Source organism: Adiantum capillus-veneris, chromosome 23 (genome assembly GCF_014529385.1).
Source record: "Adiantum capillus-veneris isolate H3 chromosome 23, ASM1452938v2, whole genome shotgun sequence".
NCBI classification, from domain to species: Eukaryota; Viridiplantae; Streptophyta; class Polypodiopsida; order Polypodiales; family Pteridaceae; genus Adiantum; species Adiantum capillus-veneris.
This window is the reverse complement of record NC_140953.1, coordinates 144,895,643-144,921,313: the sequence shown is the minus strand read 5'-3', so window position 1 is coordinate 144,921,313 and position 25,671 is coordinate 144,895,643. Positions and strand designations below refer to the sequence as shown.

At 46.6% G+C, this 25,671-nt stretch overlaps 1 protein-coding gene across 1 annotated transcript in view; it reads left to right on the top strand.

Annotated features, from left to right (window-relative positions):
* The window catches only part of LOC147428756 (D-3-phosphoglycerate dehydrogenase 3, chloroplastic-like), an 82,526-nt gene extending 57,627 nt beyond the window's left edge, over positions 1–24,899 (top strand). Inside the window, exon 5 of the mRNA XM_086496902.1 lies at positions 23,906–24,899. Coding sequence (XP_086353028.1) covers positions 23,906–24,577 — 672 coding nt within the window. The 3' untranslated portion in view covers positions 24,578–24,899. The remainder of the gene's footprint in view (positions 1–23,905) is intronic.
* Positions 24,900–25,671: the final 772 nt, after the last annotated feature.

Below are 25,671 nucleotides of genomic sequence, written 5' to 3'. Positions count from 1 at the left end.
GAGCTTCAAGCTTGAGCCTTGAGGTCCAAGGGAGAAGGAGAGACTTGAGTGTCTAGAGAACCCTTGAGGCTTGAGGGAGAGGCTAGAGCGTGTGAGAGGTTGAGAGCTTGAGGGCGGGATCGTTAGTTCTTTTCACCATGCTCACATCACATGGCATTATGCACCTCCCGAGTGGTTCATTTTACACTCATTGTACATGCCACCTTGATGTTTACATAGCCCTCACATTGTTCTCTCGCTTTTGTACTTTGGTTGATAGGCCATTGAGCATCTCCAAAGGTCTCCTATGGTCACAAAATACTGCCCCCCCCCCCCCCCCCAAAAAAAAAGAAAGAAAAAGAAACACACACACACACACACACACACACACAGAGAGAGAGAGAGAGAGAGAGAGAGAGAGAGAGAGAGAGAGAGAGAGAGAGAGAGAGAGAGAGAGAGAGAGAGAGAAAGAAAGCTTTATTAACGTCTTCGAAAGGCCGAACTCGACCTATGAGACAATATCATATACATGTGTTGATGCTCTAGGCATTGGAAAATAAAAAAAGGTACAAACTGAAATGAGCCTATACTATGCGAAAGGGTGTGGTAGGATGGTGCATGTGGTGTACAATGTATAGTGTGGGTCCTCGTGTCGAGGTGTGCTCACGCATCATCAGGCTCAATTAGGGGCTGCAAGGTGATACCACCATGAGATGATAGGGAGGGTATCTAAAAACAAGCAACATATGTAGGGTAGAGAATGTGGTACATCGGTGGTGGCCTGCTCAGGTATCTCTGGAATGCTGGATCCCTTGGTGCTGGTACATGACTCTGCTCTAGATACTGATGGTGTAGAGCTAGTATCCTCGAGATCTCCCTTTGGTGACACCCATGTGTCCTGTATCCTGGGAGCCTCGCACTCCGACGTGCCCTCTGAGACTCTGCCTGCAGAAGGGTAAGCCCTCTACTCTGTGTAGGTAGTGTGGGGGGGTCTGGCCCTGCTCGTCGGAAAAACTGTGTGATGGTGGTCTGTGTCCTGCTATCTTGACTCTGGCGTGGTTGTAACAACTGCTCTCGAACCTCTAAAGCCGAAACCAGGAACTGGCCAAACCTCCTCTGCTCTCGGGCCTATCATATGCTGCTGTAATGAGTCTCCAATGCCATCTCTCTCTCTCAGCTCTGTATATGCTGGGCATCTCATGACAAAGTGCTCCTCACTCTCCACCTCGGTCTGGCAGATCCGGCATGTACGCTCCTCTCGTGGTATGCCTCTGGCTCTGCCACTCTCAATCTCTAGCTGATGTGATGACACTCGTAGCTGGCCAATGCTGACCCGAAGTCGGTGTGGCATGTACTCCTGCATGTATAATGGAATCTCAATGAATCCCTGCTCTGAGAACCTCAGAAAATGCTCATAGTAATATAGCATTTTAGGAGGTAGGGTGTCTGTGGGCCTGCGCCATGTCCTCTGAATATATGTATGCCATATCTCCTGTCTGATGACCCTATTCCTCTCAGAGTGTGAGAGGGAATAGGTCGGGGCCTGGTTGTCATACTGGAGTGGTGGTAGTCTATCGATATCAAAACCGTGTTGAGCTAGCCAATCTCCTGTCTGGGCATACCATGAGCTAGTGTCCCCTGCCTGTGCCATCTCTCTAGATGCAATGAAGGCTCTATGAGAGATCCTATTTGGATCCATATCTTTGAATTTGTGAAGAAGGCAAACAGTCTGAAAGAGTGCCTCTACCAACATCGGTGGTGCAGCCAGCTCAGCTCTAATAATGTCGTGTGGAACTGATGGCTTGCTGCGAATCATCCTGGAGATCATAATAATCTGTGGCCTCTCTATCTGTGTCCATACTGAGTCTGCCAGTCCCGGTCCCCAAATGGCCGAGGCATACACGAGTGCAGGTGTGACCAGTGTGTCAAAGAGCCGCCCCTTCGTCCGGGGCTCCTGGAAGTGGGCCTGGTGGCACTGTCTCTCCATCAGAGCTAGTGGTGCGTATCCTCTGGTAAGTCTATCTCTGGCTGCCTGTGTCATGGAGAAGGTCCCTGATGCTGCGGTGAATGTAACCCCTAGATATACATATGAGCCTGTCACCTCTATATCCCCTCCAGCTACTGTAAATCTACTCTGTCGGTGAATCTGAGCCGATGTATGAAATATGAGAACCTTGGTCTTGCCAAGGTTCACCGTGAGTCCTCTCTGTGAGCAGAAATCATCTAGGGCCTGCAAATGTAGTTGTAGTCCCTCTGCCGTCTCTGACATTGGGACAATATCATCTGCATATAAGAGTATGTGTACAGTAGTCCTTGCAATATCCACACCCTCTCCACCCCTGTGCAAGATGAAGTCTACAATCTTGTCAATGTATAGACCAAAGAGTGTAGGTGATAGGGGGCAACCTTGTTTCACACCAATGGTGCTCACAAGGGTGTTAGATAATCCACCCGGGCATCTCACTCTGCCAGATACATGCTCATACAATGCATAGATCCCCCATGCCATCTCCTCTCCAATCCCAAGCATAGCCAGACGTCTGAAAAGTCTCTCTCTAGGTACTGTGTCAAATGCTTTGCGGAAGTCCACAAAGCAACAATATAATCTCCTTTTACTCACCCGTGTCTGGTCGATCAGACAACGAAGGGTGAAGATATGATCAATAGTAGAGAAAGCTCGGCGGAAGCCTGCCTGTCCTGGTGTCCTCATGCCCTCTCCCTGTCACCAGCGTGTGACTACTATCTATCCTTTTTGTTGATTTCTTTCTTATTATCTATTTACTTTCACTTTTTGGAAACACCCCTCGGGAAATCTAACTGCCCTGCATTGCATAGCTAGTGTGGAACTGTCCAGAGGGAGTCCTGGCCTGAGGGCAAGAGAGCACTAAGGTTGGACAAGGACTATGGTTAGCCAAGTGGGGTCATTGACTAGCCAAAGTGGAATCCTTTGCTACAGAGGCTACATTTCAGTTCTGGATGTGGCCGCAATGTACAAAGAGGGTCGGATGACCTAGAAAGATACAATGGCAGCATCTCCTAAAATTTAGGGAACTGCTATTTTGGGACCTGAAAATGTGTTGGCGTCATTACCTCCGGAATGACAAAGGGAACATTTTCTTACTCTGCCGTGAAGTCAACTGGGCAACCGGTTGGGAGATTTTTAGGCGGCAACCCCGAAACGGGAAAATGCTTGTAAATGTGCCAAGTGGCACCTTCTGGTGCACTTGCCTCATGCAACAAGAAGTGGCGCTGAATTTGAAGAGGGGAGAGCCTCATTTTCAGTTTTGTCACAGGTTAAGAGCTATGGAGTGCTTGCTTTCCCTCTTATGTACAGTGCGGTGCCAGGAGTGATGCCCTGCACGCTACGCACTGCCCTCTCTCTCCCCTTTGGCAGTATGTTATGCCCCTCTAGTGGGCTCTTCATTTGACCAATGTACAGTTGTGTGGGTTCATGCGCGATTGCCGAGGCAAGAGCCTCTTGCACAGGTACTGGATTAGCTAGCGGCTAATCCCCCCGCAGGTACAGGTGAATTCGGAGAGGTTTCACGCCAGAAATCTCGTCCGATTCAAAGGGCAAGTAGCCCTACAGGTGCGGGAGCTCGAGGACTTGCTACGGATGCGACCGGCACGCGAAACGGAGCCCGAAACAGTGAATTACAGCCTGCTGTGTATTTTTGCAGGTTTAGGGTTTTGGCCCTAAATGGACCCTAATACCCCCAGGAGGTTCGGGGACGCAAGGGGACTGCTGTACAGGTGATCTGGCGCATTTTCAGGGCTGAAAACAGAGAATTCAGCGTGCTGCAGATTCTCGCCAGGTTTTTGCAAAGTGCCCGTATGCGTCAGGAAAGTCGGCCAATGCGTGGGAATACTGACCGTGAAGGGTTCTAGTACAGTTATGCTGCCGAAATCGGGCTGGAACAGTGGAAATTCAGCCGAGTTTGTGCGGGGCAGCTTGTAGGGAACCACAGCATATATTCCCTCTTTTGAACAATAAAGAAATACCGAAAGGGGCGCCTAAGTTAGGGGCCAATCTGGTGTCCGTCTACTCATACAGGTGCAATCTAGCAGCCTGTATCCCTCTCCCCTTTGTTGTGTCTTGAAAGTACAGGTATAATAGACGACTAATAATGGGTGAAAGCTAAATCAAGGTTTAAAGTAAAGTCTACCGCCCTTTTTGGATTGAACAGGCCGGTTTCATGGTTCCATCGACGGGATTAAATCACTTTTTCCCATAGAAGTGAGCCTTGGTCAGTTTTGGTCGTGAAGTCACAGGGGATCATAGACCAGACACAGGGAATTGCAATTATGGCTGACAGACCAGATGATGTGACTGAAGAGGTTTCCTCTTCACAGGGTCAACAGACACATGAAGTGGGTGAGTCGTCAAGACCACCACAGACAGATGATGATATATTCAGGACCCAATTGGCTACTGCTGTGGCTATGTTCACACAAGTAATGCAGAACCCGAGGTTTTTAGCCTCTCTGCAACCTCCTGTTCCGTCTCAACAAGTTGGGTCACTGGATCATATTCAAAAGCCTGTTAAGGCTCGAGCACAGGTGATTCATACCGCACAGTCAATGGAAACACCTGTACACTTGACGGAGAACATGCAGTCTCCACAACCTATGCCTAAGGTGCAAGAACAGGTGGCTGAGATGCCAGTTTTTCAAGCTGTACCAGTTCAGCCCGCCACCTTTCAGCAGCCTATAGCTGGTTCTAATGGGCAGGGAAGCAACCTATAGGCTATGCAACAAGTCTTCCCACCACCTTCAGTACACCCTGGCTATTTTGGAGGTGGATCCGTATTCCAGAGCATGGCTGGTCATGCACCTGGAAATCAGTTTTACACGCCAGGAACAGTGTTTGGGGGTGCTCAAACGATGATGCCTAACCCCATGTATGGTGTCATGGGTATGCAACCAGGATTTCAGAGCACTCAGGGCCAATTTGGGATGCCACAGGCAAATTTTGGTATGGCTGGAATTACAAATCAGCAGCCGAATATGGCATTTCCAGGTCAAGTTAATAGCGGCCAAGGAACACAGATGAACCCTAATAGTGTTTCCATGTTTCAGTCACTTCCATATGACAATTTAACACCGCTGGAGAGGCCAACTCCGTACAAAGAAGGTGGCAAAGGTGTGTCATTCACGACCTTTACAGGGTTTGATGACAGGAAGAAGGCTCTCTCATTCCTCCAGCAGTTTGACAAGGCCTATGCAGGGGGAAACTTTACAGAGGCTTCAAAGGTCCGCAAGGCAGCCACTTTCTTGACAGGGAATGCGGGACAATGGTGGACAACTTTATTGCTTCAAGGGCAAGCTCCGTCCACATGGATTTACTTCAAGCAGATTTTTGCAGCAGCATGGTTATCTGATGATTTCGAAGCAGATGTCATGACAGAATGGCACCAGCTAAATGCTGCCACTTGCAGAAACCTGGATGATTACAATCGGAAGTTTTGGAAAGCTCTACTTCCAGTAACTTCCTATAGGTTTGTGCCATTGACAGAACAGATTGAAAAATACTGTTGTGGCCTACCTAAAGGATTGAGAAAATACTGCACGAAGACAAAAGTCACTACTTTGACGCAACTCATCGAGGTAGCAAACACTGGCAATGGTTTGCTCAAGGGAGAAGATTGTGAATTTAACACTGGCGTCAAGGCAGGATCAGGCAAGAAAAATTCAGCCAAGAAGCACGTTCCCAATGAGGCTCCTAAAGGGACTCAGGAGTCAGCCAACGCAGGGAAAGAGAAAGCTACGGCTGAATCAGAAAAGGGACCAGCGAAGAAATGGAAAAGACGTTTTCCTCGCAAGTCAGAAGAGCAAAAGAAGGTCCTGAGGACAGAGAACAAATGCTTTATTTGTGAGCAGCCTGGCCACATTGCTTACAATTGTCCTACAAAGAAAAGGCCAGCTGATTCTGAAGACAAGGAGGACAGGAAAGGAAAGAAGCCCATGGCCGGTCTAGTGCCAGATATGGTGGGCGACAAGACAAATTCAGATGCAAGTGAGCTTTGCAGAGCATGGGGAAAGGTCAGGGATCAAACAGTGCTTATCTTCTTTGATCCAGGTGCCAAAGCCAACTTTATTTCCCCAGAATTGGCTTCAAAGTTGGGAATCAGACCTGAAGAGATGGGGTATACAGCAGAGGCAGGTTTGGTATGTCCTGGCCATACAGAGGCTGTGACACCCATCATTGAAAAGCTGCGTCTACATATCCAGTCCTATGTAGATGCTGAAGAATTTTACATCATGCCACTGGACGGATGTGATGTGTTGCTAGGTATTCCTTGGTTGTTTCGTGTACAGGGAATCATGGATGCCTACAACAAAAAGATCACTGTACAGAGCAGGGGAAAGACTCACATTCTGGATGTAAAGTTTAAAGGGGAGTCTATTCCTACTGTATCAGCTTCTGCTATTACTTCTGTAATGAAAAAGCATCTTTCTGCGTACTTGGTTTTTGCACGTGAAGTGTCAGATTGTGATGAATCAAATTTATCTGTGCTAGATAAAGAAAGGTCAATGTTTTTACAACAGTATAGTGACTGCTTTTCTGATTCATTACCGTCTCAATTACCGCCAGAGAGACCCGAGGACCATGCGATAGATTTGGTGCCAGGCAGTAGCCCACCAAATAAGCCTCCGTACAGGGTTAGTGCGGCTCAGCAGAAAGAGATAATGGGCCAAGTACAGGAGTTGTTAGAAAAGGGGCTGATTCAGCCCAGTTCATCTCCATTCTGTTCTCCAGTGTTGTTGGTGCAGAAAAAGGATGGCTCATGGCGTATGTGCATCGACTACCGTGCACTGAACAAGAATACCATCAAGAATAGGTTCCCTATACCTAGAATTGATGATATTATAGACAAATTAGAAGGAGCAGCTATGTTTAGCTGGATAGATCTAAAGAGTGGGTACCATCAGATCCGCATTAGATCAGAGGATGTGCACAAGACTGCTTTTAGAACGACGTTTGGCCTTTACGAATTTTTAGTGATGCCCTTTGGTCTCACAAATGCTCTTGCTACGTTCAATAGGATGATGGACAGAATTTTCCGTCCACACCAGCAGTTTGTTGGTACATTCTTTGATGACATGATAGTCTACTCAAAGAATGAAGAGGAGCATAGGCATCACTTGGCCATTGTGTTCAAAGAGCTACGCAGTCATAGGTTGCTCATCAATGCAAAGAAAAGTGAGTTCTTTCTGGAAGAGATTCACTTTTTGGGACACATTGTCTCAAAGGATGGTGTCAGAATGGATCCTGCAAAAGTTGAAGCGATCAAGTCATGGCCAAATTTGAAGACGGTGCATGATGTCCGAAGCTTTTTGGGACTATGCTCCTATTACAGAAGGTTTATCCGAAATTTCGCTGAGATTGCTTCACCTTTACATGCTCTTCAAAAGAAGGCAGTCACCTTTAGATGGACACAAAAAGAGATTTCAGCTTTTAATCTCTTAAAGGAAAAGATGACTTCAGATCCAGTCATTGTGTTGCCAGATCTTAGGAAGTCATTTGTTGTCCAGTGTGATGCCTGCGGTAGTAGCATTGGTGCAGTGCTAATGCAAGATGGCAAGGTAGTAGCCTATGAGAGCAGAATTTTGCAAGGGCCAGAGATGACCATGCAGGTCTATGAGAGAGTTACTGGCTGTGATTCATGCGCTCTTAAGTTGGAAACACTACCTGCTAGGTGCAGATTTTGTTGTCCAAACGAACCATCAGACCTTGCGATACTTCTTGACACAAACAAAGTTATCTGAGAAGCATATGCGATGGGCAAATATCTTGTCCATGTTCCATTTTCAGATTGTGCATGTGGAAGGCAAGAAGAACGTTGTGGCTGATGCCTTGTCAAGGAAGCCACAAATTTCAGCTGTGTCGATTCCTTATCATCATGAACTTGATGATATGAGAGAACAGTATGCAAATGATGAAGATTTTGCAAGGGTCTTCGAGCAACTAATGGATGGACAACGTCATGAACACTATCTTCTTAAAGACGGGTTCATGATGATGCATGGCAGATTGTGTGTCACAAAGCCATTGCGACGCAAAGTTATGGAAGAGAGTCATGTCCCACCGTATGCAGGGCATCGTGGTATCGATGCTACAGTTAAAGCGGTTGAGACATTCTTCTACTGGCCTACATTGAGAAGAGATGTGGATGCCTTTGTGCGAGAATGCCTAATATGCCAAAAGGTCAAGTTTGACAGGCAAAAGGCACCAGGGTTATTGCAACCACTACCTATTCCAGATAAACCATGGGAAAGTATTGCTATGGATTTTATCTTTGATCTTCCGAGAACGCAGACAGGAAACGATGGTATTTGGACCATTATTTGCAGATTCAGCAAACAGGCTCATTTTATTCCTGTCAGGAAGAAGATAAAACCGGATCAGATGGCACACTTGTTTATGAGCAATATTTTCAAGTATCGTGGCATGCCACAGTCGATTGTTAGCGACCGTGATCCACGCATGACAAGTTTGTTCTGGAGAGGCTTGTTTGAGAATATGGGCACCACGCTCAAATTCTCTTCGTCATTTCATCCTCAAACAGATGGGCAGTCAGAAGAGGCAAATTCTACTGTCCTAGATCTGTTGAAGTGCTATGTGTCAGAGCATAAAGGAAAGTGGGAGCAGTATTTGCCATTGGTGGAGTATGCATACAATAATACAGTGCATTCATCAACTGGCAAGGCACCTTTTGAGATAGTTGAAGGTGGCAAGAAAGTTCCTCCCATACTGCATACAAAGGATAAGATATTTGAAGCAAATAAGTATGTTCAGGACATGGATGAAATGTACAAGAAGGTCAAAGTGGCCTTAGAAAGGACTCAGGCAAAACAAAAGAAAGCAGCTGATCGTCACCGTCGTGAAGTGGTATATTCACTTGGTGATTGGGTGCTTTTACGCTTTGAAAAGGCAAGGTTAAAGAAGATGAAGGGCAAGGAAAGACTGTTTCCAAAGCTCAGCATGCGTTACTATGGGCTTTTTCAAGTATGCGACATAATCAGTGATGTTGCATATAGGCTGAAATTGCCTGACAGTTGGAAGATTCACAATGCGTTTCATGTGAGTCTTCTCAGACCCTATGTGGGTGATGTGCCAGAAGATATGCCAGCTGAAGATCAGCCGGAAGTCGAGGAACTTGACGAGATCTTGGTCCCTGAACAGATTTTGGCACACAAAGAAAGGAAAGTGAAAGGCAAGGTTGCTAGGCGTTACTTGGTAGAGTTCAGAAACTATCCACCAATGGATGCTAAGTGGATGGAAGAAGGTGAACTTGCAGAGTCACCAACTGTGTTATCACTTTACCTGGAAGCCTTCGATTTGCAACCTACCTTGACCCCTTCAGTTTCAAAGCTAAATGGATTGTCAGTGTGACAATGGCTTCTGAAACAAATGATGTACATGGTATTTAAAGTGAGCTCAAATCAAATACCTGTTACATGAATGTTAGAGCTGTACAGATTGTCGTTTGGCAATTGCTCTTATGGAATGTCCAAAAGTTGGTTAGTGCTATAGAAGTGAGTATTTCTTGTCAGTTTGTCAAGGATACAGTGATTGCTTCTATTGAAGAGTACATGTGTAACTGCATTCTTAAACTGTCGGTTTGGGTATGCTCGAAAGTGTTACGGGATCCAACGTGTACTATAAGACAGTGGCAAAATGTGCAGCTACCATTTTGTCATTGGAAAGTTAGTGACTCAAAGCAATGGCACAGTGCGCAGCTACCACTATGTCATTGGGACAGGGTTCACACGCAGGCAATACATGAGTCGACGAGGTGTTGAATACACCAGGGTTGACAATGAGCATGTATGTGTCGTATATGTGTCGACAGGTGTTGAATACATCAGTGTTGACAGTAAGCATGTACGACATAGATGCAAACGAGGACGTTTGAGATTTCAAGAGGCGGGTATGTCACCAGCGTGTGACTACTATCTATCCTTTTTGTTGATTTCTTTTTTATTATCTATTTACTTTCACTTTTTGGAAACACCCCTCGGGAAATCTAACTGCCCTGCATTGCATAGCTAGTGTGGAACTGTCCAGAGGGAGTCCTGGCCTGAGGGCAAGAGAGCACTAAGGTTGGACAAGGACTATGGTTAGCCAAGTGGGGTCATTGACTAGCCAAAGTGGAATCCTTTGCTACAGAGGCTACATTTCAGTTCTGGATGTGGCCGCAATGTACAAAGAGGGTCGGATGACCTAGAAAGATACAATGGCAGCATCTCCTAAAATTTAGGGAACTGCTATTTTGGGACCTGAAAATGTGTTGGCGTCATTACCTCCGGAATGACAAAGGGAACATTTTCTTACTCTGCCGTGAAGTCAACTGGGCAACCGGTTGGGAGATTTTTAGGCGGCAACCCCGAAACGGGAAAATGCTTGTAAATGTGCCAAGTGGCACCTTCTGGTGCACTTGCCTCATGCAACAAGAAGTGGCGCTGAATTTGAAGAGGGGAGAGCCTCATTTTCAGTTTTGTCACAGGTTAAGAGCTATGGAGTGCTTGCTTTCCCTCTTATGTACAGTGCGGTGCCAGGAGTGATGCCCTGCACGCTACGCACTGCCCTCTCTCTCCCCTTTGGCAGTATGTTATGCCCCTCTAGTGGGCTCTTCATTTGACCAATGTACAGTTGTGTGGGTTCATGCGCGATTGCCGAGGCAAGAGCCTCTTGCACAGGTACTGGATTAGCTAGCGGCTAATCCCCCCGCAGGTACAGGTGAATTCGGAGAGGTTTCACGCCAGAAATCTCGTCCGATTCAAAGGGCAAGTAGCCCTACAGGTGCGGGAGCTCGAGGACTTGCTACGGATGCGACCGGCACGCGAAACGGAGCCCGAAACAGTGAATTACAGCCTGCTGTGTATTTTTGCAGGTTTAGGGTTTTGGCCCTAAATGGACCCTAATACCCCCAGGAGGTTCGGGGACGCAAGGGGACTGCTGTACAGGTGATCTGGCGCATTTTCAGGGCTGAAAACAGAGAATTCAGCGTGCTGCAGATTCTCGCCAGGTTTTTGCAAAGTGCCCGTATGCGTCGGGAAAGTCGGCCAATGCGTGGGAATACTGACCGTGAAGGGTTCTAGTACAGTTATGCTGCCGAAATCGGGCTGGAACAGTGGAAATTCAGCCGAGTTTGTGCGGGGCAGCTTGTAGGGAACCACAGCATATATTCCCTCTTTTGAACAATAAAGAAATACCGAAAGGGGCGCCTAAGTTAGGGGCCAATCTGGTGTCCGTCTACTCATACAGGTGCAATCTAGCAGCCTGTATCCCTCTCCCCTTTGTTGTGTCTTGAAAGTACAGGTATAATAGACGACTAATAATGGGTGAAAGCTAAATCAAGGTTTAAAGTAAAGTCTACCGCCCTTTTTGGATTGAACAGGCCGGTTTCACTCCCTCTGCTAGAGAACTGAGCTCCTCCTCTAAAACCGCGCCATATAGTTTGGCCAGTATAGGACCAATCATGATAGTGCGATATGTGCTAGGATCCATGGCATCCCCAGATTTGTGGATAGGCACGATGGTGTGCTCTGTCCACGACTTTGGGAATCCCTCTGAAAGCGTGCGGTTGAAGAGGTGGGCAATGAGTGGTGCCAATGCATCACAGCCATATATAAGATGCTCTGCCTGTAGGCTTGCCTGATCTCTAGCCCTCCCATGCTGTAGGTGGGATATAGCTTTCTTCACCATGTGGGTGGTGAAGAAAGTAGATGATGTGGGTCGGGTAGCCGATGGCGTAGGTATGGGTGGCTAACTTGGGATCTCGTATATGCTCTCGACATATCTGTGCCATGTCGCTGGGTCCTGAATAGGAGTGGATGGCCTGGGAGGTCTAATCCGATGCCATGCCTCAGCACTATCCTTGCTCATGAGTAAATGATAGATGTCCCAATACTGGTGCTCCTCCCACTCCCGTCTTTTACGACGAGTAAGTGTCTGCATCCTGCGCTGAGCCTAGCGATGTGTAATCTCCCCTCTGATCTCCAATACACGTAGGTGTCTGTGTAGATCTCGACATTCGTTGTCGTACCACCTGTTTTGTGGCATAGTGCCAGTGCGTGGAGGGTGTGTGTGTATGCGATGTGGGAAACTTTGAGAGGCTGACTCGTGTAAGATGGATGTAATGTGTGTGGTGAGTGTGTCCAGAGGTGCTGTGGGGTCTAAGTGTATAAGGTGCTCATGCAGGTGATGTATATAAACAGGAGTGAGCTCATGAGTGAAAGAAATGGTAGTGTAAGTGTGAGGGGGGGAGGTGGGGGGGTCAGCAAGCTGTGTAGCAAGAAGGGAGAATGTAAGATAAGTATGATCCGCCCCTATCGGTGTGCGTGCAACCTTGAAGGAGTGTATAAGCTCTGCTGTCTGGGTAGAGCCCAACAAATAGTCCACTGTGCTCTCTCCACCGCTGTGTGGGAAGCAAGTGAATCCCCCAGAATCTGGCCACCTCGCCATCCCGTTATAAATAACGAGATGGTGCCTGCTGCCAAGCTCAAGAAGGTGTCTGCCATATCCAGTGTTGTCCTGTCCCCCATCTACAGACACTCTACTCACCCCCATGTCCTCTGCATCAAGTGCCCTCATGATCTCCGGCTGCTCCATATCATAGATCTCACACTGTCGGCTCTGTGTCCTCCCGTTGAAGTCCCCCATGAGGACGACTTCCCCGAGTGATGTGTAGTGAGAAATGTCCTCCGACAGTCGAGAGTAGGGGTCCTGGATAGCATATCGATCCATGTGGTGAAAAGTAGCATATGGCAATATATAGCCCTCTCTCGTGGGTGAGCTCTAGCCGTACCCACATATAGCATGCCTCCTCGTCTCTACTCATCACCTGTATCCGGTTGTGTAAGCTCTGTCTAAATAGTATGGCCACCCCTCCTGACCCTCGAGCTGTACTGTGTCTGGTGATGGTCCTGTAAGTCGACTCCCATTGAAATCCTGTGACTACAGGTAGTCCTCTCTTTGGGCTCTCATGTGTCTCCGTAAAACATACAAAGTCATGCTCACTGATGATCTCCTCTAGGCGCTCCGGATGTGTCCATATAGAACCATTGCAGTTCCAGACTGCCCCTCTGAGTGGTGTCTCCTGTGCTAGTGTATGTGTCTCATAGGTCCCGAATCCCTATGAGATTGGGCAGCCGTCGATGAAGATTCTACCATCTCGAAAGAAGGCCTTTTTACCTTCTTTCCGTGCGTGAAGGACCCTGGGCATGCATGATTTCCTGTGCTCGATCTGCATCCTAGTGAGGTCCTCGTCCATAGAGATATGGCCACCCTGGAGGCCTCGTAAGAGCACCCTTTTGCGAAAAAAGGTGGTGCGGTCCTCATCTCCTCGTAACTGCATGATCAACGGGCGAGCTCGAGTGGTGTCACGGCCAGCTCGCCATGCCTTTGTAAAAGGCATAGTCTCTTTGTAGTCTAGTTGGCTACAAAGCTCTCGTGCATCCTCCTCTGCTGAAGGTCCCTCTTTAAGGCTAGTGATCCTAACATTGTGTTTCCTCATATGGCGCAATCGCTCCTCCTCGAGAGTAAGCTGAACCCTCAAGTGCTCTCCCATGTGAAACCTCCTCGCATACCTCCTTCTTGATATTCTTTTTAACTACTTCCACCCATCCCGATTGTTTGGCCTCCATTTCTGTTTGGATCTCTTCTTTGATGTCTGCTTTCCATTTATTTTTATCTCTACTTCTATGTATTCGAAGCTCGAGATTTCCCCCTCTTCCCTGGAGATCCGGAGGTGGTTGATGCTTTCTTGTATACGGTGTATCTCCGTGTTGGAGGTGTCACGAAGTTCTTCGAATGCTTTCTTCCAGGCCTCCTTTTCTTTTGTGATGCCTCTGATGTTATCCTCCATCTGCTTCATCTTTTCCGTCATCCTCCTTACTTCGGCATTCAGTGCCTTGTCCGCATCTTTCTTTGCCTGTGTGATAGCTCTGGCTATCATGTCCTCCACTTCTTTCTTGTCAAGAGGTGCCATGGTCGAGCTCGAGGAGGCGAGGCTGAGCACACGGGAAGCCTAGTGTTTACAGCCCATCCCCTTGAATGTTGAGCTACTAATGGATATGGGGGTGGCCTGGGCTGCCCGTCTCTGGGCTGCTCTGATGGTGGAGTTGCAACACAATGCAGCACGAGGCGAGAGGTTTGCACAGAGAGAGAGAGAGAGAGAGAGAGAGAGAGAGAGAGAGAGAGAGAGAGAGAGAGAGAGAGAGAGAGAGAGAGAGAGAGAGAGAGATCTTTCTACATCTATTAAGAGGCATCCAGTTTGAGTATTGTTTTCTCTCAGTGTGAGAGTTGGATAAGGGTGACTTCGGGTCATACTGAAAGGGTGGTAATCTATCCATGTCTAGTCCATGTGCTCCTGTCAGGTGCAGAGGAATGAATGTTGAACTCCTCGTCGTCGGCAAGTCAAAGCATTGTAGAGATTTGTGCAATCATAAGTAGACCGCTCTCGCCATAGAGTGGGGCCTTTGGAGGAGGGTTTGACAACATTTGGGTGTCTTATTCTTCTCTCTCTATCTCTCAGTCTCAGCACCTTCATTCACAGTGTTCACCGCTTTGTTGTGTCCATTGCACTCTCTCACTAAAGGAACGGAAGGCTCTTCCTTCCGTAAGTAAAAGGAACCCTTGAGCACAGTTCGGAGCACTCATCAAGACGGGCTGAAATCTGAGAATGCTAAGGGCTGAAATCTGCTGAATTCTGACTCTGTGTCGGTGACGATGTCTATGACGACGATGCGACGACGACGCACTGAAAAAGCAGATGCTAAAATCTGCATTTTCTGGGCTGAAACTGTAAACTTCGCGGGATTTGACCGTGCGGCGAGGATCTGTTGCAGGAAGGTGAGATCTACGAGGTTCGAGACTTCTACTGCGGAGTCTGACTGCTGAAAATTGAAAACGCAGGTGCTTGTGGAGATTCCGTCGCAAAGATCTGCAAAAACGTTGAAAGGCCTTGTAGATGCAAAAACGCTAGCGTTAAAAATCCTCCTATTGTTGCCGGATGTCCTGCAAATGCAAAACGCTAGGCTTCTTGTTCTGTCTTGCTGCTGCCGGGGCTGATCTGCTATGCACAAAACGCCAGGCTGCCTGTGGATGAAAACGCTAGGTCCTTGCAGATGCAAAAACGCGCTAGCCTTGCTAATGTGGGGGGTCTTGCTGAGAAGGTGCCTGTTGAACACACTGGGTCCTGCTGCCTCTTCTACCAGAAAGTGCTAGCTTTGGTTTGCTTACATATTATCTTAGCAAAATTGCCCTACCTAGTTCCCAACAAAAGTCACTTAATAAATAAGTGAAAAATGTCAAAAATAGGGAAAATGGGTTTAATGTGCTGGAAAATTCCCCTGATGGATTATGATATGAATGCTGATGATCGTGCTGTGTGCAACCGGAGGATATGCATCTAATCTAAGTGACTGGTCATGCACGGTCTGCGAACAGACTCACAAAAGTGCCAGATCACTTCCTATTCTAGGTTGACTTGATGGAACTAAACCATGGTCATGTTGTAGCTTGTCCACGGACACATAGGGTTGGATGTTTCACGTGACATCTCCTCCTTTTCAAAGTGAGGTACTGGTACCGAACTGTATGGCATCGAGGGAGATCGCCAATAGCATCCGGAATCCTGGAAGGGAGTCTTCGTTGGCCCACTCTAATGTGTGGGTCGTGCGGTACTTGAACTTCATTAAGGTCTGCAACGCTTGCTTCTTTGGGCCGTGCCGAAAGCGACACAAAGTCTTCTGTGGCTCCTTCGATGCTTCATCTTTGTCCATAGTCATGCGTCTACCATCTTCAAGAATCTCCGAGGTTGAAAATTCTTGAAACCACTTCCAACACAAAAACATGAACATACCCATTCCACGTAAAGTGACTGGAAAAAATCTAATCTTCTTCAAAGACTGTGCATGCAATGTAGATGAACAAAGAGACGGAGTGCCAAACCGTTCACCACACACACGCAAACAATGAGATTGAATCTTGTCGTGCTGATCCAAATCAACCAACTGTGGCAATTCACAACGGAAATGCCCATGCTTGGTGCTCATACTTTCATGTGCTCTTTCTACAACTGTGTCGTGCCAAGGAAGAGACATGGAATGTGACTTCCTTGAATGCATACTTTTCAGCTTTTCATGAATAATCCGCATACATCCGTGCTCATCCATGAGTGAAACGTGCTCAACGTACAATATGTCATGCTGAGGAAAAGGGATCACATAAAGACGCTGATTAAAATACAGGAAACGATCACGAATGAAACATTCGTACAATGCGTGCTGACTAATCATTCGAACACATAGTACTTCTTGTGAGGGTTCTTTGGACCTCGACTCGAGAGCCAAGATCGATTCTTCCTGAGGGTGTCTTTGGACCTCGGCTCGAGAGCCAAGATCGGTTCTTCGTGACTGATTGAATCTGCAACCAGGTTAGCTTCGCTAGAAAAAGCATCAACTAAACCATCATTCTTGTGAACAATCACATCGTGGTCATACAAATCATCATGCTCGTGAGAAATCACATCTTGATCATGCAAATCATCATGCTTGTCATCATGTTTATCATAATCATGCAAATCATGTGTGTCTTGCTTTGGAGAAGTAGAGACTGAGAGAGTCTTCTTGCGTGCTTGCTCATGCTCACGCTCTATGGCTGCCTTTCTTTCTGCTTCTCTTTTTGCTTTTCTTTCTGCGTGTCTGCGATCCATTTCTGCTTTTCTTTCTTTGCATTCACGTTCAAATTCTGCCATTCTTTCTGTTTGTCTTGCTTCGCGTTCTAACTTCCTTTCCATAAACATCCGGTCCAAAGCCTCCATAGAGTTAGTGCAATCCTTGATGTAGATGGGGAAGGGGGAGGGTCGGAAAAACCTCCTGGTGGGGAGAATTCTTCTTCGCCTCTCTCATGCTCATCACCTCCCGGCAAAGTATCCATGCCGCTTCGAGTGATGACCATCCATTGAAGTCGTGGGTTCTTGTGGTCTTGGGTTCTTAAGTTCACAAGGAACTTGGGTTCTTGGGGTTCTTGAGTTCTTGAGGTTCTTCTTTCGCTTGCAATCTGTGTTAGAGAAGGATCTTCTCTTCACCCGAGTTTGGCTCTTTTCCGCGGGCGTACCCCTTGGCGGCCTTGCGCTCACACCAAGGTTCCTTTTTCCCACCTCACGTCGATTAGCCGGCCGCTAAGTGCACGGTCCGCTCTCAATGAGTGAAAAGAGGCACAAGGGGAGGTTGGACAAGCCCTTCTTTCTTGGGTTTCCTATCACTCTTCAGAAACACGATTAGGAATCGACACGCCCAAGTGAACTTCGGTTCGTGCGACCTCAACAAGCAAAAAAATTATGTGGTTCTTGTGGTCCTTTCCTTGAGTGATACAAAACACTGTCAAAGCTTTGATACCAATGTCAGGTGCAGCGGAATGAATGTTGAACTTTGCTCAAGATGAGTGCTCCGAATAGTGCTCAAGGGTTTCTTTTACTCACGGAAGGGAGAGCCTTCCGTTCCTGTAGTGAGAGAGTGCAATGGACACAACAAAGTGGTGAACACTGTGAATGAAGGTGCTGAGACTGAGAGATAGAGAGAGAAGAATACGACACCAGAATGTTTTCAAACCCTCCCCCGAAGGCCCCACTCTATGGCGAGAGCAGTCTACTTATGATTGCACAAATCTCTACAATGCTTGGACCTGCCGACGATGTCGACGACGATGAGGACGACGACGAGACGGGCTGAAATCTGAGAATGCTAAGGGCTGAAATCTGCAAATCTTTATCTGCTGAATTCTGACTCTATGTCGGTGACGATGTCGATGATGACGATGCGATGATGACGCGCTGAAAACGCAGATGCTGAAATCTGCGTTTCCGGGCTGAAACTGTAAACTTCGCGGGATCCGACCGTGCGGCGAGAAGGTGAGATCTGCGAGGTTCGGGACTTCTATTGCGGAGTCTGACTGCTGAAAATTGAAAACGCTGGTGCTTGTGGAGATTCCGTTGCGAAGATCTGCAAAAACGTTGAAAGGCCTTGTAGATGCAAAAACGCTAGGGCTGAAAATCCTCCTACTGCTGTTGGATGTTCTGCAAATGCAAAACGCTCGGCTTCTTGTTTAGTCTTGCTGCTGCCGGGGCTGATCTGCTGTGCACAATACGCCAGGCTGCCTGTGGATGAAAAAGCTAGGTCCTTGCAGATGCAAAAATGCTAGCCTTGTTGATGTGGGGGGTCTTGCTGCGAAGGTGCCTATTGAACACATTGGTTCCTATTGCCTCTTCTGCCAGAAAGTGCTAGCTTTGGTTTGCTTATATATTATCTTAGCAAAATTGCCCTACCTAGTTCCCAACAAAAGTCACTTAATAAATAAGTGACAAATGTCAAAAATAGGGAAAATGGGTTTAATGCACTGGAAAATTCCCCTGATGGATTTTGATGGGAATTCTGCTGATCATGTTGTGTGCAACCGGAGGATATGCATCTAATCTAAGTGACTGGTCGTGCACGGTCTGTGAACAGACTCACAAAAGTGCCAGATCACTTCCTATTCTAGACCGACTTGACGAAACTGAACCCTGGTCATGCTGTAGCTTGTCCACGGACACATAGGGTTGGATGTGTCACGTGACAGCTCCAAACCTCTTTCTCCAATATGAGTACCATGACTCCTGCTCTCCTGACTCTGAAAGTTGTTTGGAGGCCTTGAAGGCTTTGCATGTGAGTCTATCTGATGGCATCTCTCTCATCCCCTGAATGAGGCAAACTGTTTGGAAAATAGCCTCGACTAGCATGGGTGGAGTAGCTAACTTTGCTCTAATAATGTCTCATGGTACATCTTTGTTTTCTCAATTTGTGTCCATGAGAGAGAGAGAGAGAGAGAGAGAGAGAGAGAGAGAGAGAGAGAGAGAGAGAGAGAGAGAGATGAAATGTTATATTAAACGTCTTCAAAAGGCCAAAGTGACCTATGAGACCGAACTGATACAATCCTGGTGGATCTAATACAATGTCTGGGTACAAAATAAAATGAAGTAAAATAAAAGCTGAAATGAATATCAGTGCTTGAGGATATCCCGTATCGGGCGCTGTCCGAGGATGTACTGCACCGGTCGCTAAAGAAATTCGTCATTGTCGGCGTTGGTAAATAGTTGTACTTTATGTCTCCCATGCTGTGCTAGAATAGTCCCGATCCTCTGATGGAGCCCCGTCGATGTCATGGTGGCCCTCGTAGACGTGGGCGTCTAGCTCTCCCAAGCATCAATGATTTCCCTCTGTGAATGTCTCCCAGTGTCTAATCTCCTCAAGAGACTCTCCCTATGTCTGCGTAGCTCTAGCAAAAACAACCCGAGGCACCTTTGATCCTGATATCTCATGACTATAGCCAATGGTCCAAAGCCCTCTCTGGATAGACAGTGAAAGCGGCTTCGTATCTCATGGTACAGCAGACAATGACATATGTGATTAACTTTGTCTCTGGCTCTATATGACACAATTGGAAAATCTCGGCCTCTGTTAGTAGTCCCCTTAATCTACCGGTCTCGATCTCTAGCTGGTGCGATAATGTGCGCATCTGACCAATAGCACATCGTATCCCATGGGATAAATGAGTGTTCATATAGGTAGGTCTGATCACATATCCATCCTTTGTGAGCTAGAGAAGATGCTCTTTGTAGAAAGCCATCTTCGTGCCATGTCCTCCTAGTGTCTAGTTGAATCAAATCCTATCTGATGAGATGGGTAATCTTGGTCCGTGTGAGAGACAAGGAGGGTGCATCTAGCGAGTTGAAGGGGGGTAGTCTGTCCATACTAAAACCATGTAGCAGAAACCAGGATGTCATTTGTGCATACCAACAAGATGTGTCTCCAAAGCTAGGGGGTGCATATCCATCTTTGGGGAGATCCCAAATACTATGTATAAAAGAAACGGATCAGGTAAGTGCCTCTATGACCAGCGGGGGAGCAGCAAGCTCTGCACAAATAATCTCATGTGGACATAGGCCTTGGCCATAATCATCCGGGAAATCATAGAGACTAGAGGCCTCTCTATACATCTCCATTCATCAGTACTGCCAGCTCGGCTATGATGGTCTACTGATGGTCCCCATATCTGCACCCCATAAAGCATAGCTGAAGTAACCAATGTGTCAAATAGACAGAGCTTTGTTTGAGGTTCCTGAAACTGAATCTGCGAACACATCCTCTCCATCCTCCCCAAAGCTGCATTTGCTCTCGTCAGTCTAGTCTCTGTTGCTCTCCTCAAGGAGAACTTTGATCATGTGACCCAGTGTGTTGTGCTGCTGAACACCATAACTTTGCTCTTGCCAAGGTTCACCGACAAGCCGCTATCACTAGCAAATGTGCTCAATGCCCCTGGGGCGAATCTGAAATTAACACAATATCATTTGCATACAATAGTCATGAAATCCATGTCCTTGCTAGCTGTGCTCCTCTGTTCCCTCCCTTTTGAATGTAATCTGAAACCTCATCTACATACAAACCAAACAATGTAGGGGAGAGTGGGCATCGCTGTTTCACTCCAACAGTGGAGTGAATATGCTTAGATAACCTCCTGAGAGTACGAACCTGCCCCACGACTGTCCTCTATAAAGCCATGACTCCCCATATCAACTTTGTGGGTACTCCCATCTCCTAAAGTCTTTGCATCAGTCGAGCTCTGGGAACCGTATCAAATGCTTTGCGAAAATTCACAAAGGTACAGTAAATCCTCCTACCATGTGATTTGCTTTCCTCAACAAAAGCTTTGAGTGTCAATATATGATCAAGAGTAGAAAAACCCCTCTTGAAACCTACCTGGCTTGATGCCCGAATGCTTGCTCTCTCTGCCCATCTACTCAGTTGCAGCTCAAGAATGGATGCATACAACCTAGCTAGTGTGTGTCAAATCATGATAGTACGGTGATTCCTCGGTATCATAGGGTCTCTTGCCTTGAAGATAGGCATAATAGTAGACATGCTCCAAGTATTTGGAAAACCCTCATACATGGCTCGGTTGAACATGCCTTGCAAGCATATCTCTAGCATGTATAAAGTGCTTCGCCATCAATCCATCATGATTTATGCTCTCCGCGAGAGAGAGAGAGAGAGAGAGAGAGAGAGAGAGAGAGAGAGAGAGAGAGAGAGAGAGAGAGAGAGAGAGAGAGATTTTTAACGTCTATGTGAGGCCGAAATCTGCCTATGAGACAAATCAAGAATACATGTGTGTATGTCTTGTGTCTATTGGAGAAGATAAAATAGTTCAGATTGGTACAAATTAAAAGAGAGAAGGGCGTCTGGTGGGTGATGAAATCTATGGGGATGGGTGGAGCTCTAGTACTAGGGGTATGTGCATGTCGATATGTTGAGGGTAGTACAACCATTCAAATCTCCAGCTCGCTCCATCTTGTGCCAGTAGGGGGGTGTAAAATGTAGTACATGGGGGGGTCGGGAGCAAGGGCTTCCCTAATGAACGCCTCTGGGTGAGCCATCATCTGGGTTCGTCTCTCCTCGGTAGCTCGATGTGCTCGAGTCCGGATCTCCTCGATCTGTCTGCGGTGGAGTCGTGGGGCCTGGCCTTTGGTAGCCGCGGGCATCGTTGGGCCCGGTCGCCTCAGCCTGCTTAAGGGTCACTCCCCTCGGTGGGTCTGGGAGTGGAAGGGGTGTAGCTCTCTGAAAGAAATCTGTAAGTCGTGACTGTCTCTCCCCCCTGGGGTCTCTGCTGGTGGCTGCAGAAGTGTGTCCCTGTGCCTCTGTATCTCTAGCAAGTAGCGCCCCAGCTGTCTTTGATTTCGGGAGTGCATGATATCTCAGAAGGTAGGCTGCCCTCTGAATAGGGGCTCGTATCGACCTCTGATATCCTCATAAGCTCTGCATCTGCAAACAAAATGCTCCTCGCTCTCCATTTCCTCTCTGCATACTCTACACACTCTCTCCTCCATGGGAATGTCATGAGCTCACCCCACCTCGATCTCTAGAGAGAGAGAGAGAGAGAGAGAGAGAGAGAGAGAGAGCTGCTGTTGTGTACATCTCTATGGCACACGTCTGCTGCATTGCGCATCCCTCTAACTGCCTGAGCCGTCCTTGACTTGTCCTTGGAGCTGTCCCCCATCTTTGTTCGGCTAGTGTCCTGTGGAGAACAAACAACAAACCCCCCCCCCCCCGGGCTCCAAAAAAACAAACTCCAAAAACCCCTCCCTCTCTCTCTCCCCTTCTCTCTCTTATTCACCTGTTTGGCTTGTCTATTTTTACGTTTTTTTTTTTGTTTCTCTGATTTTGGATGCAATCTTCGTTGTTGTATGCTACTTGTTGGTTTGCCTGTTAATTTTTTCCTCTTGTGTGTGCTCTTTGTCTTGCTTGGTGGTTTGCTTGTGCTTGTGTGTGTGTGTGCCTGCTATGCCTGTTACTTGTTTTACCGTTTTGTCCCCTGTTTTTAGAGCTCCTCAGGTATGGGGGTGGTGGTGTCTGTCTCCTGATGGATGTCGCCAAATGGGTGGTGTTTCTCTCTTGCCAGATCTTTTGTCCCGCTATGTTGAAATGTTTATGCAAGCTTCCCTCTTCCTTTGCTTGTCTTGCTGGAGCGACGATACCTATGCAAGTGTCAGTGTTTATCTCCCCTATCTCCTCAATGACTTGTCCTGCTTGATCGGAGATACCTATGAAATTTTGATGGTTATATCTTCCGACTTGTCTTGCTAGCTTGAAGATTTTTATGCAAGTTTAGGTGGTGGGACCTTTAATGTGGCAGTTCAGTTCTGTGAGATCTTAAGTAGGGCTGGTTTATGGATGTGATGGTGATCCGGCCTTTTTGCTATCCAGTGGTGTGTGGCACTCGTTAGTCAGGGGAGTTTTGTGAGGAAGCTTTTTTGCAAAAACGAAGAGAGAAATGAAATGAAATGAAATGATATATTAACGTCTACAGAAGGCCAAAGTGACCTATGAGACCAAAAAAGTTACAAGTGGTGAATCTAGTACTTTGTCTTGAGTACAACTAAAAAAGGGGGGGGGGGGGGGGGGGGGGGGGGGGTTTGTTTTGAGAGCTAGGTCAGAGATCTCTATTAATGTCCTTTTGAGGCTAAAGCTGACCTATAGGCATAGTTGTGGGAAACAGGGAAATGCAAACAAAAACTGACACGCAAATGGACAAAATTTGAAGTTTCACATAACTATAGGAATCAAGCGAAATGGGAACAGAAATAGAAACATCAACAGTACTGAAAATGGGGAAACAGGAAATAAAGTGGAGTGTCAAGGAGTTTTGGGTAACTATGCCTATAGGACAAATCAGATAATGCAAAAGAGACATAAGGCACAAAAGCCAAAGTTTTAAAAAAAAAGTATAACTGTGCTTCTGGGGGACTCTTTAGGAGTTGTAAGAGTTATGGTTACAATGGGACTCATTACATGAAATAAAATTAACTTTCTAAGTGAGGGTGGGTTCACTCCTTGGGGAGTGGGATAGGAAATCTCCAATGGTTGCTGTCCTTTGGGATGCCAGTCACAATGATTGATTTTTGTTGATTTAAAGTAAAAAAGTTTTAGTCCTTACAGTCTGCACATGGTTGGGTAGGAGGTTTAAAATTATGTAAAGAGTCGGCTCCTACAGTCTGCGTATGGAACTTGAGTTGTTGTGGAATTCACCTATTTGGAATGCCCACAGCAGGCAGCTACCTGAATTTTTCTAAAACTTTCTGAGCGGTGGGACAAATTAAGAGTTTATCTCGTTTTCAAATCAGTCAACCATTTGGCCACGACAACTTACAGCATGGGTTTTAATTTTACTCTGCTTGTCTGAACTGCCAAGTGCGGTAGCACAAGTTTTTGTGTGTGCCAAGTGCTAATTCGTGGTATGATGTGTATATGCGCTTCTCATAACACAAGTTTTACACATGCTCAGTCACACACCAATTGTGTCCTAATCGAGTGGTTCATGAAATAGGTTCTTGCAGAACTTGCTCCTTATGTTTCTCTAGCGGAGAAGCTTGGGAGGCTTGCTATCCAGCTAGTGGGTGGAGGAAGTGGAGTCAAGAATGCCAAGTTATCATACTTATCCACACGTTCTAAAGATGAATTGGATACACGCTTATTGCGAGCGATGGTAATCAAAGGTCTGATTGAACCAATCTCAAGTGCTTACATTAACCTAGTCAATGCAGATCATGTAGCCAAACAGAGAGGCTTGAAGATTCTTGAAGAGCGTCGGCCTTTTGATGGTGCACCAGAGGTGCCACTGGAGGCTATGGAAGTCAAGATTGCTCATGCAGAGTCCAAATTTTCCAGTGCATTATCTGATACTGGGGACATTACTTTGGAAGGCAAAGTTAAGGGTGGGATTCCATATCTCTCTCGAGTCGGCAATTTTGACGTAGACATAAGCCTGGAAGGCAGTGTCATTCTTAGCAGGCAGGTTGATCAGCCTGGAATGATTGGAAAGGTTGGCAGCATCCTTGGCGAAGAAAATGTGAACATTAGCTACATGACTGTTGGAAGGACAGGACCTCGAAAGAAGGCAGTGGTTGCCATTGGGGTTGATGACGAACCTCATCAAAGGGTATTGCAGAGAATTGGGAGCTTGCCAGCTGTAGAAGAGTTAGTCTTTCTCAAAATTTAGTTTGTTAGTAGATGCACAGTTAGGAAAATATAAACATACAGGCAGTTGAAATGGTTGTTAGCAATTTTTGGTGGCCCTGATTGGGCCTCACTTTTACCATGAGGTCAAAGTCTAGGAAAGCTCAACTGCTCCATTTTGCGAGTGTTATAGCTGTGATAATTCAAGTTGGCAATTGACTCGAAAAAGAGGGAGTGTTAGATTTTGGGAGGGCTTCCAGCTCTTTTGACTACTCAAGTTGATTACATGTCTACAATCGGCCTTCTGATCTTTCAAAGTAATCATGCTTCATAATACTGCCAATGACAAAGTCAGTTAAGGAACTCTCTTCTGTGTTTATATCTTGTGGTGACATGCCTTGTTTGCAGATTGCAACGGTTGTTCTCAGTGGCTTTAAACTGCAGCCTTTCCTGAGTACTTCAGCCTTTTCTTGTCTATGTGATGGATGTAGGGACTCAAAATCAAGTAGTATCATTACTCTTCTGTCTAACTATTATGCTCCTAATGGTAGTTGAATCCATGGAGAGAGATCGAACCAATTGCTCTAGAGTCCATGGAATTTTGGAGATTATGCTGCTAGAGCAGCTAAGTTCAAAGAAGCTGAGAATGAGCAACAATCTTGTTTCATTTCAGAATGGGCAAGAAATTCTTTTCGGGTCTTGCAAGCGTATGAACTTCTGATCGACAACCAAAGCAATTTCTCTTATGGAATTATCATCTACGGTTACTCTTAGGGCCTTGAACTCCGAAGTATCTACATTTTGTTTTCGATGTGCATGTGGTTGTTGAGTATTGATTCTTTTCCTCTACTTTCAAGATTTATACACATGCTTAACAGGCTACTCACCCAGAGGGAGACATAGACGCAGAGAGAGAGAGAGAGAGAGAGAGAGAGAGAGAGAGAGAGAGAGAGAGAGAGAGAGAGAGAGAGCACTGCCCTAGGTCATGCGACGGGGGAAGATAGAAAGAAAGAAAGAAAGAAAAGAAAGCTTTTTAACGTCTATGTGAGCGAGGCCGAAGTCGGCCTATGAGACAAATTAAGTATACATGTGTGTGTCTTCTGTTTGTCAGAAAAGACAAAATAGTTCATACTGGTA